The sequence below is a fragment of the Bos indicus x Bos taurus genome, chromosome 26 (assembly GCF_003369695.1).
Source record: "Bos indicus x Bos taurus breed Angus x Brahman F1 hybrid chromosome 26, Bos_hybrid_MaternalHap_v2.0, whole genome shotgun sequence".
Classification (NCBI taxonomy): Eukaryota; Metazoa; Chordata; class Mammalia; order Artiodactyla; family Bovidae; genus Bos; species Bos indicus x Bos taurus.
Genome location: NC_040101.1, coordinates 15,406,354 through 15,422,359, shown reverse-complemented (window position 1 = coordinate 15,422,359; position 16,006 = coordinate 15,406,354). Strand labels below are relative to the sequence as shown.

The window sequence follows — 16,006 nt, the reverse complement described above, 5'->3', positions numbered from 1 at the left end:
CGAGCCATCCTGCGCCTGGCAGGAGCTTGCTTCCTGACAGGAGGATCAGATGAATCATGGCACAGAACCACGCAGACAAGACGAAGGGTCAGATTCAGCAGCCCTGAGTCAGTGACTGCCCTTTGCTGGGTGCCTCACATCCCTGACTCAGACACAAGCACCTCTAAGGACACTTTATTCATGGTTACTCTGGGTCACTGAAGCAGCACGTGCCCGGAGAGGCTGCCAGGGGCACCCCCACTGCCCATTCAGTTTAAACAATAGTGAATCTAGGACTCCAGGCCCAACAAACTCGTGGCCAGCTCCATCCGCATCTCAGTGGGTATCTTTGTATGGTGATAATTCTCTCTTATAGACAGAAGCGTTCTTGAGATGACGCATGCTCCAAACACCTCTGGACTCTGTCAACCCCCACCTCCGCCTCCCACTTTTCCCTAATGGTACCAACTGAAAAGATGGTGATGTATCAATACGAAGCTTAGCAGCACAGCTTCAGTGCTGTGTTGGATGTAACAGTGTTGGAATTTCCGCGTGCTGCTTAATGCTGTGGGTGCATAAAAGTGTAAAGCAGTAAAAATCTACCCTTTCCACCCACAAATCCTACTTTAAAGGTCTCCGTCTGCTGATGGAGCAGGGATGGGGTGGGAAATGTTGCATTTGGAATCTTACACTTCCTTTGTCCTCTATGATCAAAATGTGTGGAAAGCGTGAGGGAGGGAGAAAGGAAAAAAGATTTATTGAATGTTTGCTCTGTTAGGTGGCAGGCTCTGTGCTAACGCCTTTGCCTAGATATTGCATTTAACCCTTATGGCTGCCCTGTGAAGATGGAGTCATTACCTCCATTTATAGATGCAAAACTGAGGCCATGAGCTGTTCATGTCCTTGAACCAGCAGAACCCAGATGAGAGCCCAGGGCCGCCTCACTCACAAACACACTGACAGCTTACTGAAGGGGGAAGAAAGGCCCAACTCCAGCTTGGTGGCACTTTTCACATTGATGGTTGTTTTAAATGCTTGGTTTTTTTTTTTTGATGCAACATTTTCTGCATAATTAATTGCTTTCGGAAATCACAGAGCAATTTCCCATTCACTGAGCCGGAAATGCCTCGTAGAAATGCAAATGCCAACGTGACTGCAGGATGTCTAAGCTGGGGCACTGCCTGAGTGGGGATCTGGGGTGTTCTTGGGTGGAGTGGGACTCCAAGTCTGGGTGTGAGAGCCAGGCACTAGTCAACGTGACAGCCACCTGGTGCAGGGCGGGGTGGGGGGCGGACTTTCCTGCACAAAATGAGATGGCTCTGGGTCACAGGCTAAGGGAACCACTGTCAGCAACAAACTTCACGTGATCAAAAGAAGTTGAGTGTCCTGTGGAGGCTGGGATGGGAAGGAGCAGCCTCAGCTTAAGGGCCCAGTATGCCCGCCAGAATGGGTACCCGTGGACCCCAAAGGCTGTTGGTCTGGATAAGGGGAAAGCCCTCTGGGACTACTAGGACCTCTCTTCCCCCCAGTTGTTTGCTCTGTGGATAAAACACATGTGAAAAAAAGAAGGGTATGAAATGAAAGCATCCCCTTCTGAAACAACAGAGAAAAAAAAAAGAGAGAGAGAGAGACTCCAAAATCTGTATGTTGGATTTAGGTCTAGACTTAAGAGGGGAGCTAGGTGATGCTGTCTGGGAACTTCATGGGCCCTAGTACCTGAAAAGGTCACTGGGCAGAGCAGAAGAGTCCCCTTGGAAGAGCAACAATCTGCACAAAGCAGCAGAGGGGACCAACTGGGATCTTCAACAAAATGGGCTGAAATCTAGGGTCCCAGAGCTCCCTGCAAGTCCCCCACCCACCTCCGTTTCATCACTTTTCACCCACCGCCTGTTTTATCCGCACTTCATTCAAGACGCAAGCCACAGCATGGAGGTCTTCCTATGATTCATGAACTGGCCAGAGGGCAAGGAGAACATACGTAGGAAGACCAGCACTTGGATGACCCCAACTTGGGGACAAAACCATGGACTGTTTAGAGCCAGCTGTCACTCTGTGACAGCAGAGAGTTCATCTCCCCTGAAATACACAGCCAAGTCCTTGGTATCTGCTGCCCAGGGCAAGGTGAGGGTCAAGGACTCTAAACTCCGGCGGCAGTTCAGCAAGGAGTTATGGAGGGAGCCCAGGCAACCAGGTGAGTGGGAACTCCTGGGTAACAGTCACGTGACTTACACAGCTGGGACCCTCGGGTCAGACAGACTGCGCTCAGTGAATGCGCCCGAGTAAGCGGTTGAGTTAATACTAAGAAAATCAGTGTGGTCTGGAAAGATTTTTTCCTATTTGTAAAAACAACTTTTGCCATCAGTAAGCTGTCACAGAGAAACCACTCTACAATAAGCAATGAGTGCTCAAAAGGAAATTAGATAAAGTAAGAACTTAATGAACATGTATTACCTGAGGAGCACTTTTTTTTTTTTTAATGTTTCGAATGATGCTAAGAGGCTGTGATGAACATTATGTCCTAAGCTCTGTGAAAACTGTCTTTAAAACCGATGCTGTCTTAGTTACTGAGCCATAAAGAGCGTCGAGATCCAGAGGCTGGCCGGGATGATCATTCTGCCTGTCTGGAACGAAAGGTAGTAAGGCTGAACGATGTAAGAACATTACATTCTTGTCGTGAAAGACAATCGTTTGGAAAGAATGACAGAAAACAGGTTTCAGAGTGAGCGAGACCAGGCTGATATCCAGCTCCTCCATGTGGGCTGGGATCACAGAGACCAGTGCCTCTCATCACTAAAACCCAGCAAATGGGTTGTTGCTCCCACGTCTTCCTCAAATCCACAGCCCTGGGCCTCTATCCCGTTTCTACCACCGCTGGTCTCCTCCATGCCGCTCATTCTTTCAGCCCTATTCAGAGGGCAGCTTCTCCAGGAGGTTTTGCTGACCCCCACCCAGGCCAAGGCCCAGTCGGCTATTCTTATCTCTGCCCTCCCGTAGCACTTTGCGTCTTCCTGACCACAGACTCCCACACCAGGCTGAAATAACTGTATTTGCAGCTGTCTTCTTTTTTGTTTGGCTGGTGAGAAACCAGGTCTTTACTCCTGGCACAGTAACTGCAGACCAGCTGGATGGATGGACGGATGGACAGACAGACGGATAAGAGGATGGATGGATAGACGAGGGATGGATGGATGGGTAACTGGAGGAAGGGAGAGATATAGGTATGGATGGATAGATGGGCAGGTAGATTTCCTGTATGCTAAATCCATTCTGAATTCTCCTCTTCCACCCTCTATACCTTTGAATGACACAACAAGGCTCACCCCACTTTTATTCCTAAGAACCTGATCTCCCTCAGCTCTGCTGAGGTCTTTTGTGGATTCTCCAACTCTCCAACTTCCTGCCTCCGTAAGGCCTTTGCTGCTGCTGCTGCTAAGTCGCTTCAGTAGTGTCCGACTCTGTGCGACCCCATAGACGGCAGCCCACGAGGCTCCCCCATCCCTGGGATTCTCCAGGCAAGAACACTGGAGTGGGTTGCCATCTCCTTCTCCAATGCATGAAAGTCAAAAGTGAAAGTGAAGTCGATCAGTCGTGTCCGACTCTTTGTGACCCCACGGACTGCGGCCCACCAGGCTCCTCCATCCATGGGATTTTCCAGGCAAAAGTACTGGAGTGGGGTGCCATTGCCTTTACAGATACTTTTTACCATAAACCTGGTGTTCCACAGGTTCAGTCTTTGGCCTATTTCTCCTCTCACCCACTTTCTCTGGGGAATAAATTCTATCATATTTACACCCTCATGACTTCTATGTTGATAATCCTCAAATCTATCCCTATATCCAACCCCCTTCTCGGACCTTCCCTCAAGTTTTACACTGATTCACTCATTTATTCATTCAGCAAATACTAAGTGTAGAATACTGTTCAGGCACAGTTTTAGGCACTTGGGATATATCACAGTTCAAGAACCCTAACTGGGGAAGTTACATTATAGTGGACAAAAGAGGCAAATGATAATCAAAACAAATAAATAAATTATATAGTATGTTAGAAGCTGATTAGGGGAGTGGGCAAGGACTTACATGTTAAATAAGGTGACCAGTGTGAACACATTAAAAGGAGATTTAAGGAGACTTGGAGGTGATGGAGTTTGTCTGGGAGCATCTGGGGAAAGAGTGGGCCAGCAGAGACAACAGCTGGACCAAAGGCTAGAGGTGGACACGCATGTGCATTCGAGGACCAGCAAAGGGCCCAGAGTGTCTGAAACAGATGAAGCAGAGACAGGGGAGCCAGAGAAGAGGCCGGACAGGCAAGGGCAAGGGGACAGTTCATGCTGGACGCTGAGATCATTAGAAGGCCTGCGCCTTCATCTCCGAGTGCCTGGCTGTATGGGCACTTCCAGGTGGGTGGAAGCGTGCACTGTGAACCCCATTTCATTTCCCTGAGGCTGGTACTCTCCCCTCCCTCTTGCTGTAGACACTGCCAACGGTGGCTTCTACTGGGCCAGAGGACATGGGCCCTCTGGCTGGTCCAGGGATGGGCACACGAGCCAAACAAGGCTAAAGTCTGTGACTGGGATTTTCCCAACAGGTTTCAGTGGCGGAAGCCCACTCTTTGATGGTGAGATGACAAGATAAGCACCTCTTATCTTGGGTGGGGGGAAGGAAGCGGAGCCCCTGCGCTGCGCAGGCGCAGGGAGGGCCTGGCTGGGGAGAGCCAGAAAGCTGAGTATATCTGGACAGGCATTTTTCAACAACAGGCTCCAGCAGGAACAGACAAATGGCTTCACACCCGCCTCTGCCAAAGTTGAGATAAGGAGAGAGATAGGAGGCGACAAGACGGAGAAAGTTGTAGTGGGTTTCCACTTGATTCACAGCTCAGGTTACTCCTGTGAGACAGGGACATGGCAGGCTCAGACCCTGCTTAGCTGGTGCCAAGTGGATGCGCTGGCTTGGGGGTGGAGATCTGGAAGATCCACCAGGAAGTGCGCTCCTCCCCACCATTCAGCAGATGCTGGGGGGAGACAGCCCTACTCTCTGCTTGATGAATCTCTACACATACAGGAGCTTTCCCCGACCCCATGGGAGTCCCGGGGGGGCTCCAGCCCAGACTGGGTGGCAGGCAGTTCAGGCAGGTGGGGCACCTTAAAAAATGAGCCATCCCACCCTGCATCGCTAAAGACACCCATGTAATCATTTGAAATGAAAACTGCTCAAATGAACTGGAAAATGTTTTACTTGTGTTTTCTCATATTCCTGAACCTTTCTTTCCATGGTTCAAAAGTTTGCATTGTCTAATTGCTGATTTCCATTTGTGAATGAATCAGCGTAAAATAAAATTAAGTGCCAAATTAATCTCCCCTTCTAGTTTTAGGCATTAATTATCCTCTGAGCCATTTTCTCGTGCGCTTGCCACATGTCAACACAAGCCCGGAGATCGCGTGATGTCGAATCTAGTTTTCAACTCAGGAAGGTAGCCCAAAGAGCGGAGGATGTCCTTGCTCTTTACAAGTCGCAGTTTACTATGCAAAAGAGCTTTGATTCCAAGCAAAGGAAATACATTCTCCTCTTTTAAAGATATATTAACACTGTCAGACCAAGTAAGTCACTGGAGAAGAAATTCGCTGCATGGTCTTGTAACATGCTTCCCCAGTTGTCCAGTTAACACATTAACAACAACATATTTCCTCTACGTATAACAGGGTCAGCCTCAGTGTGGAAAATGCGGTGTTGGCTAGGGCAGAATTTTGAACGTTACATATGCTGTTCCTCTGGAGCTGTACCAAAGCAGACCTTCATGGTTCTGCTAAAAAAGCAAAACAAAACACAACACAACCAGGCCTCCAGGATACAATTATAGGATCCTTAGTTCCGGGGAAAGGTAAATCCGTATATGCTTGGTCACTTGGTCAAAGCTACCACTCTTAGCAACTATGGGGAGGCAGAGCCTGGGTACTGAGTCGGTTTTGTTTAGTTGCTAAGTTGTGCCTGACACTTTTGCAACTCCATGGACTGTATAGCCTGCCAGGCTCCTCTGTCCATGGGATTTCCTAGGCAAGAATACTGGGGTGGGTTGCCATTTCCTTCTCCAGGAGATCTTTCCAACCCAGGGATCGAAAACCAGTCTCCTGCACTGGCCGTGTGTGTATATGTTAAGTCGCTTCAGTCATGTCCAACTGTTTGTGACCCAATGACTCTTTGTGACCCCACCAGGCTCCTCTGTCCATGGGACTCTCCAGGCAAGAATACTGGAGTGGACTGCCATGCGCTCCTCCTGGGGACTTCCCCAACACAGGGATTGAACCTACGTCTTTTATGTCTCCTGCATTGGTCGATGCTTTCTTTACCACTAGCGCCCCCTAGAAAGCCCCTGCATTGGCAGAGAAGCAAGTCAATCCTGGAGTAGGTGTGGACGAGAAAGCCTTGGAGACAGAGGGTCCCGATCCCTTTCCTTTTAAAATTCAATATTATCAGAATCTGTTGAAAAGGTATGCGATACCCTTGACCAAGCACTGTTTAAGCCTTAAAAAAGCAATATGAAACAATATGGATGAACCTGAAGGGCATTATGTTAAGTGAAATAAAACAGTCACAGAAGGACAAATACTGCATCATTTCACTTTACATGAGGTACCTAAAATCATCAAACTCACAGAAGCAGAGAACAGAACTGTCTGCTGCCAGGAACTAGGGGAAGCAGAAGCAGATAGTTTCTGATCAGTGGGAACAAAAGTTCAATTATGCAAGATGAGTAAGTTCTAGAGTTCTACTGTACAATATTTTGCCTGTAGACAATTCCATATTGCACACTTAACAACCTGCTAAGAGAGTAGATTTCATATTAAGTGTTCTTATGGTAGAAAGTGAAGAAGAACTAAAGAGCCTCTTGATGAAAGTAAAACAGGAGAGTGAAAAAGTTGGCTTAAAGCTCAACATTCAGAAAACTAAGATCACGGCATCTGGTCCCATCACTTAATGGCAAATAGATAGGGAAACAGTAGAAACAGTGGCTGACTTTATTTTTCTGGGCTCCAAAACCACTGCAGATGGTGACTGCAGCCATGAAATTAAAAGACGCTTACTCCTTGGAAGGAAAGTTATGACCAACCTAGACAGCATATTTAAAAGCAGAGACATTACTTTGGCGACCAAGGTCCGTCTAGTCAAGGCTATGGTTTTTCCAGTGGTCATGTATGGATGTGAGAGTTGGACTATAAAGAAAGCTGAGTGCTAAAGAATTGATACTTTTGAACTGTGGTGTTGGAGAAGACTCTTGAGAGTCCCTTGGACTGCAGGGAGATTCAACCAGTCCATCCTAAAGGAGATCAGTCCTGGGTGTTCATTGGAAGGACTGATGCTGAAGCTGTAACTCCAATACTTTGGCCACCTGATGCGAAGAGCTGACTCATTTGAAAAGACCCTGATCCTGGGAAAGATTGAGGGCAGGAGAAGGGGATGACAGAGGATGACATGGCTGGATGGCATCACCGACTCAATGGACACGGGTTTGGGTAAACTCTGGGAGTTGGTGATGGACAGGGAGGCCTGGCGTGCTGCAGTCCATGGGGTCGTAAAGAGGTGGACACGACTGAGTGACTGAACTGAACTGAACACAATAAAACTTCAAGAAAAGAAGGAAAATGTTAACTACAACACTCAATCCCACCTAGGATGCACTGCCAGTCAAGGGAGAGTCTGAGATGCTGTGTTCAAGCTGCAGGGCTGGATCTGATGGGAATCCCCTAGGACCCAGCCCCCAGGGCAAAATGTCACGTTTTGGGAAATAGTGGGTGCAGACTGAGTAGGAACTAAGAGTTGTTAGTCTGCACCCAAGGATGTGGCACCTGAGCTGCAGGTGCAGAATAACCAAGAAGGGCACAGCCACCAAACCACCAAGCATAGTCCAGGCTGCTCGCAACAGCGACACCATGAGGCGGCTGCAAGAGTCACAAGTCAGGAGCGCTGGTCAGTAGCCTCCGGCTCCCTCTTTGCCTCCGGCTTCCCTCTTTGGAAGCAGAACAAGTTCTGGCACATAAGTCTATAATTTGTAGATGAAAACAGGAGGGGGCTTGCTCAAGAGGAAGATGCTAGTCCTTTTGATAATGAAGAACAGCGAAGGTGCCTGAGTGATTAATTAGAAAAATTAAAGAGCTATGAACATATTTGTTTGTAGCACCCAATAACCTCAGACATGCAGATGACACCATCCTTATGGGAGAAAGCAAAGAAGAACTAAAGAGCCTCTTGATGAAAGTGAAAGAGAAGAGTGGAAAAGTTGGCTTAAAACTCAACATTCAGAAAACTAAGATCATGGCATCTGGTCCCATCACTTCATGGCAAGTAGACAGGGAAACACTGGAAACAGTGACAGACTTTATTTTGGGGGGCTCTCAAATCACTGCAGATGGTGGCTGCAGCCATGAAATTAAAAGACGCTTGCTCCTTGGAAGAAAAGTTATGACCAACCTAGACAGCATATTAAAAAGCAGAGACATTACTTTATTAACAAAGGTCCATCTAGCCAAAGCTATGGTTTTTCCAGTAGTCATGTATGGATGTGAGAGTTGGACTCTAAAGAAAGCTGAGTGCCAAAGAATTGATGCTTTTGAACTGTGGTGTTGGAGAAGACTCTTGAGAGTCCCTTGGACTGCAAGGATATCCAACCAGTCCATCTTAAAGGAAATCAGTCCTGAATATTCACTGGAAGGATTGATGCTGAAGCTGAAGCTGAAGCTCCAATACTCTGGCCACCTGATGTGAAGGACTGACTCATTTGAAAAGACCCTGATGCTGGGAAAGACTGAAGGCATGAGGAGAAGGGGACGCCAGAGGATGAGATGGTTGGATGGCATCACCGACTCAATGGACATGAATTTGAGTAAATTCTGGGAGTTAGTGATGGACAGGGAGGCCTGGCGTGCTGTAGTCCATGGGGTCGCAGAGTCGGACTCGACTGAGCGACTGAACTGAACTGAGCCAGGGTCCAAGTGCTGAGCTTACTTAGTATGTCAGAGTTTGGGGGGAAGGAGGAGAGTTGCCAGTTTAAATTTTGTACATATAACCAGGTGCATCAAGGATAAAGGAATCGGCTCCCTTTAGGATCAAACCCAGTCCTGACATTCTTCCAGGCACTAAGGAAGACAACCAGAGAAAACTGGCAAGGGAGATACTGCGCTTCAGGGTAAGACCTGGAGGCTGTTACATTTCATCACCCCCTTCCTGCTACTGCCTCCCAGTTTGCTTTTCTGCAGACAAGCTTAGGAGGACTAAACACTCAAGCTCTCGCCTCTCCCTTACCGCTCCAAGAGGAAAAAAACCTGTCAGCTTCTCTAAAAGGGGAAGGCAGTAAAGGCAAATAAAGTCAAAAGGCAACGCTGAAGTTGCATCTGCTCTGTTTGAAGGCGTAAGGCCGGAGAGACAGGTTTTGTGCAGAAGCACTGCTGATCCCTGGGGAAGGAAACCTGTGTGCTTCGAGTTGGAAAACATTAAGTGCAGGGAAGTTTTAATGAGCTTTAGCAGCTCTTTGATAATGGCTGATGTTGAGATGGCAATGGAGCATTTGAAAGGCAAGCTTTCAAAGAATATGCTTTTTAGGAAGTGATTTCCCCTCTTGTCATCCCTTCCCTTTGGGGATCCTCACATTGGGCCTTTCGCCATCCCACTGGGGGTACCTCCCTTCCTCCAATGGATCTAGGTCAGAGCTACTTTAACATTGTAGCTACTTTAACAGGAATCCCCCTCCGCCAAAGCTCCAGCTGCTGCTGTGGGTAGTAGTAACTACAATGGCTTCACCGAGATGGATCGAGCAGGGATGCAATAAAAGGCATAAAATTAAAGACAAGATTAATAAAACCTGATGAAAGAAAACACTGCCAGCCTACCTAGCAGCTTAAATTACATTTACCACATGCGACAGGGAGGGGGTAATCATGAGTAATAAGTCCAGGCTCAGCTAGGGAAAGAAATTCCAGCCTAAATAACGACAGGTAACACCAGGGGAAGTCACTGAATCACCTTCCTAGAGAGGACTCAAGACAGGGGTATAAAACCCATCAATCACACTGAGGCCAATTTCCCCTGGTAGGGCCCCCAACAGTCTAGGATCTAGACTCCCAAACAGCCCAGAGCCAGAAAGACGGCAGACACACAAAAGCGGCTTCTGGTTGTCACTTCCAGTCCAGTGGTGGCTGCTGTCACCACAGCCCAACCTTCGGAGTGACCGGGCACAGTCAGTCCTTAGGTGAGGGCTGTCCAGCTGTCCCCTGTTCCTTGTCACTCCATCAGCTGAAGTCACTCCATGCCACCGGGGCTGCCGCAACACACATGGTCCCTGGAGCCAACCTGGTCCCTAAACAGCACCCAAACCATCCCCTTACCTACAGATTCTTCCTTCCTCCTCCTCGGAACACTCGCAAGTTCCCAAACTTTTTGCTGTTTCTCACTGCAGCTTAGCAGGGAAGCAGTCTGATTTGACTAGTTCTCACCAACCCTCCAAAGAGTCTCTCTTTTCATAGGGCAGGCCAAGTGATACAAACGAACCCTCAGAATAGGCTTTCAGGCTGCAGAGGGGGTATCAGGAACCCCCTCTGGACCTCTCGTGCAAGACACACCTTGCTAGAAGAGGAGGGAAGGCTCCATCACCATGCTCTCTCCCTCCTCCCAGCCGTGGCCCAGTGGACAGAGGGCTGACTCACTGCTCCATTCCCCGCGTATAGCAGCCTCCCATCTCCAGGCCTCCTGGCTTGAACCATCAGTGAAAAGGTAATGTTTCCTGCAGAGACAGGGATGGCTGTAGCTGGCTTCCAGCCAAGGAAAACCCTGGAAAGTCCTGCTCTTAGCAAAAGGATTCCTTCTGCTCAAACCAAAGACTGAAGGGGACCAGGAACATGGGATTCGGGTGCAGGGTCTTCAGGTGATAATTTTTAGATTTTCAGCTCCCTGGCATTCTAATCCGAGAGGAAGCTCCGCAGTTTCTCCCTTGGTCTGGCCCCTCATAGCACTCAGTGGTAAAGAACTTGCCTGCCAATGCAGGGGACATAAGAGACGTGTGTATGATCCCTGGGTGGGGAAGATCCCCTGAAGGAGGGCCTGGCAACCCACTCCAGTATTCTTGCCTGGAGAATCCCATGGACAGAGGGGCCTGGCGGGCTACAGTCCATGGAGGTCACAAAGAGTCAGACAGGACTGAAGTGACTTAGCACTAGAGAGTTCTCAGAGTCCCGGGATGACTGGTTTCCCCAGGTTATGGCTGCAAGGAGGCCCTGCCTCTTCCTCAGGACCCTTAGAATACAGCCATCCCTGCTCGCAGCGCTCAGCTAGGAGGGTCTCACTGAAACAGGGGTGACAGGTGAGGAAGGGCCTCACTGCCTGAACACCTGACTTCTCCCACAACGAGCTCAGTCATTTGAGTTCTTCCTCATATAATTTCCGTCTTGGAAAAAAAATGGAGACACTACTTCCAGAAAGTCTTCAGCACGAGGTGGGTTCTACGATTAACGAGCACTTCTATTTTCCTTTGGTCACTATTAGAGCTAGTCTAAGGAAAGAATGGGACTCCAGTCTATCAGAAGAAAAACCGACCAGAACTTTCCCTCACCAGAATCCTCCCAACTAATCAGACAGATTCTTCTCTGCCTTCTGCTCCTGAGAAAGGGGAAACTTACAAGAAAACAAGCATAGAGTCACACCTTCACCTACTTGTCCGCCCGTGAAATTCATCAAGTGCGTGGGATTTTGTCAGCGACCGTATTTGAAGACTCCTGACTCTGTCCCGGGGGCAGAGTACAGGCGCTGACCGACGATGCCCCCGTCTGCATCTCTAACCTGACATCCACCCTGTGCTCTGAGTGCAGCACCGGCATTGCCTCAGGCTGCGAAGACTCGAGCCTCTGCTAATCAAAATCTACTGGCTTCCATCAGCAATGAATTCAACCCGAAGTTCTGGAAGGACACACATCAAATTGTCGACAGTGACGGCTGGGAGCAAGTGAGAACAGAAAGAAAAGAAACCTTTCCTTTCTTTCTACTTAATTCTCTACAGCTTTTTTGCTCTGAAAAAAAAAAAAAATATATATATATATAGAATATATTCATGGAGTCCCCGAAACATTAAAATAAATTAATACATGGCCAAAAAGGAAAAGCAAGTGCCTGTTTTCGGCAACACAGCCCAGACTCTGCCAGGTCTCTGATCGGGGCTAAGATCCAGAAGCATGGAAAGTATCTATTCTCAGACAGGTTGATGATTAAATGGCCCAGAACAGACCCAGGCATTCTGGAAGTTCTCTTCAGGGCTGGACACAGCTCCACCCTCTTGCTGCTGTCTTCCAGCTTTGTGATCTTGATGCAAAGAGCCCCTATATTTCTATCAGCCCTCATCCCCCTTACTTAACCCTTTCGGACCCCTGGCAGATCTCAGTTCTAGTAGTGAGGGCACATGCCTTCAAGCTCACCTGACCTCAGGTGACTCTCCAAACTTACTGAGCACAGTCCTATTTCCCTCATTCCCTCATTCTCACATTAAAGATGGAAACCTTCCTGAGTGCAAGAGCCTGATGCCTGACCAGTTTCTGAAGGACCTTGTACTGGAGGCAGAGGTCAGTTTTGGCCCCATCCATCCCAACCACTCCCCTCTCCCACACCACGCAGAAATTGAGAAAACAGAAACCGGGCCACTGAAGCTGCGAAAAGGTTCTCTCCGCCACCTCATTCATCACGCAGCTGCCAGCTCACTTACCTGCAGATGTAATTGGTCTTGCAGGAGTCCTGCAAGTTCAAGCAGTTGGGTTTCTCCCTCTCCTCGTAGGAGCACACGGGCACGATGGTCTGCCGCCTCCGCTCGGTGCAGGCGATGTCCCGGCAGGAACAGAAGAGCATCCCATAGCTGTGCTTGGCCGGGACCTTGTCGAAGAACTGCCGGAGGGCCTTGTGGCACTTGCGCCGGTTGCAGACGTCATTGGACATGCTGGTGGTGCACGGGGTGATGTAGGCCGACCGGTACTTCTTGCAGGTGTCGTCCAGGTTGCAGGCCTTGGCGGCGTCCAGGCAGTTGTTCCCTTTCGAGATGTGCTCCACTGCGGAAAGGAGAGAGAGGCAGGTGACCACAGGGCTGGGTGCCGGGGCAGCTTGCCCAGGTCCTCTGCTTGCACGGAGACCTGGCCTCTCACCACCTGGCAGGCCTGGCAGCTCTCCTCAGCTCTGTGTTTTGAAGCTAATAACTTAATGAGTTTGTGACAATGAGGAAGCATCAGGGGCACAGAGGCTAGGAGCCCGAGGCTGCACACAAGCTCCTAGCATTGTCTCAGAGGTATAATTAGGAGGTACTGAGTGAGGCCAAAGGAGCTCAGACACCTGCCTGCCTGGGTCTAAACAAGGCAACAGGAGAACAAGTTTCCAGCTCCTGGCTGGTAAACTGAAATTAGGATAAAAGAAAAAGGCAGCAAATTATATACTTGTTTATTATATAGTATATAAAATGATATGCTGAATGTAAGTATAATTGCCATGCGATCCTCCAGGAATATAATTATGTAATAAATGCACATAGCACATGCTAATTACTATATGATTACAGAGTAATTGCATGGTTATTTGAGCCCAGAAGACAAAATATTATGCCAGCTCTCTAAACAGGAAGAAGCCACTACATCGAAGCTGTATTTAAGTTTGAGCTCACAGGCCACTGGAAGGAAACCAGCATAAATTATGTAAAAATTTGCAAACCTCAATTACCATTTAACTTACCACATAGAAAATGTGGGATCTATGAGTACTGAGGTTGCAGATTAGAAAAATTCAGTTAGTATCCTGGATAGAATTTCAGGGGGCTTACAAACCATAGGCCTTAGAAATCTCACAAAACATAGGTTGCCTTCTGCCCAAGCCCTCTGTGCTCAGGCTTTCAGAGAAACCAGGGCCATCCACGGCCAGGAGGCCTTCTGTGAGGCTGGAGACAGAACACAGAGGAGGTGGGGCCCACTGGGGTGGCTGGGTGGGCTGGCAAAACATAGGTTGCCTTCTGCCCAAGCCCTCTGTGCTCAGGCTTTCAGAGAAACCAGGGCCATCCACGGCCAGGAGGCCTTCTGTGAGGCTGGAGACAGAACACAGAGGAGGTGGGGCCCACTGGGGTGGCTGGGTGGGCTGGCAGGGCCAAGTCCAATGGGCAAAGTTAAAAATGAACGGACAAGGGAAACGAAGCCTATTTTTCACAATATAGGTCTTACTAAAGAGAGGGGAAAGTGATGGAAAAACCTCCGAGAGCCAAGTTATATATAATATGGCCCATGGAAAATTAACAATTAGGTGCAGCAGTGACCCTCTGGAGACAGCTAGGAGGCAACAGGCAGGCACCCTACAACTGTGGGATTCAAAGCCCAGGAAGTTTCCGTTCAGGCCTCAGTCCCTTCTTGGGTCCTGAAACCCCCTTTCATTCTCTTTATGTCCCCCATTGATGGGGACCATGACAGCATTTGAGAATTAGCACGAGAGGAAAGAGAGTTCGGCCGGACTGGATGGGACCGAAAGACAGGACAGTGCGTTTAGTGTCCATATAAAGGGCACCTGGGATGTTTTTCCACCTTAAAGAAAGAAGGAAACATGCCATGTCCAAAAACATGAATGAGCCTTAAGGACATGATACTAAGTGAGATAAACCAGTCACAGGAGGACAGTATCCTCTATGACTCTACATGTGCAAGGCATCTAAAACTCTCAGACTCACAGAAGCAGATAGTTGAATGGCAGTTACTGCTGTTCAACAGTACAAATGATAGTTGCTGCTACTCAATAGTATAAGTGGTCCTACTCCCCATTTCCTCCCTTGTTCCAGCAAGGGAGGAAATGGGGAGTTGTTATTCAAGAAGTATACAGTTTCACTGATGCAAGATGAGTAAGTTCTAGAGATCTGCTGTACAGCATCACAGTTACAGTTAACAATACCATATTGTGCACTTAAAATCTAAGTGGCATGATTTCACTCTTTTTGATGGCTGAGTAATACTCCACCGTGTGTATAAACCACGTCTTCTTTACCCATTGATCTGTCCATGTACACTTTGGTTGTTTCCATGTCTTGGCTAATGTAAATAGTGCTGCAGTAAACATAGGGGTGCATATATCTTTTCAAATGATAGTTTCATCTGAGTATACGCCCAGGAATGGGACTGCTGCATCATAAGGCAGCTCTATTTTTAGGTTTTTTGAGGAACCTCCAAACTGTTTTCCACAGTGACTGCACCAATTTACATTTCCATCAACAGTGGAAGAGGGTTGCCTTTCCTCTACATCCTCTCCAGCATTTGCATATTGTAGACTTTTTAATCATGGCCATTCTGTCTGATGTGAGGTGATACCTCACTGTAGTTATGATTTGCATTTCTCTTAATGTGATGTTGAGCATCTTTTCATCCATCTATTGGCCAACTGTATATCTTCTTTGGAGAAAGGTCTATTTAGGTCTTCTGACCACTGGTACCTAAAAATTATCATACTAAGTGAACTAAGTCAGAAAGAGAAAGACAAATGCCATATGATATCACTTATTTGTGGAATCTAAAATACAATACAAATCAACATATCTATGAAACAATAACAGACTCACAGATAAAGACAACAGGCTTGTGGTTGCCAAGGGGGAGTGGGGTTAGGGGAGAGAAGATACAGGAGTTTGGGATTAGCAAAGGCAAACTATTATATATAGAACGGATAAACAACGAGGTCCTTACTGTATAGCACAGGGAACGATATTCAGTATCCTGTGACAAACCATGGTGGAGAAAAATGGGAGAGAATGTATATATGTGTATGGAAACTGACACAACATCATAAATCAACACTGTAAATCAATAAAATGTAAAAAAGAAATATGTCAAGAATATAGTGTTAGTCACTCAGCCAAGTCTGACTCTGTGACCCCATGGACTGTAGCCTACCAGGCTCCTCTGGGCCTGGGATTTTCCAGGCAAGAATACTGGAATGTGTTGCCATTTCCTTCTCTAGGGGATCTTCACAATCCAGAGACCAAACCTAGGTGT

General features: G+C 47.9%; 1 protein-coding gene across 4 annotated transcripts in view; it reads right to left on the bottom strand.

Annotated features, from left to right (window-relative positions):
• The window catches only part of GFRA1 (GDNF family receptor alpha 1), a 232,500-nt gene that overhangs the window by 59,268 nt on the left and 157,226 nt on the right, over positions 1-16,006 (bottom strand). For all 4 annotated transcript variants that reach the window (XM_027528621.1, XM_027528622.1, XM_027528619.1 and 1 more), the window contains one exon: positions 12,712-13,048. In XM_027528621.1, coding sequence (XP_027384422.1) covers positions 12,712-13,048 — 337 coding nt within the window. The remainder of the gene's footprint in view (positions 1-12,711; positions 13,049-16,006) is intronic.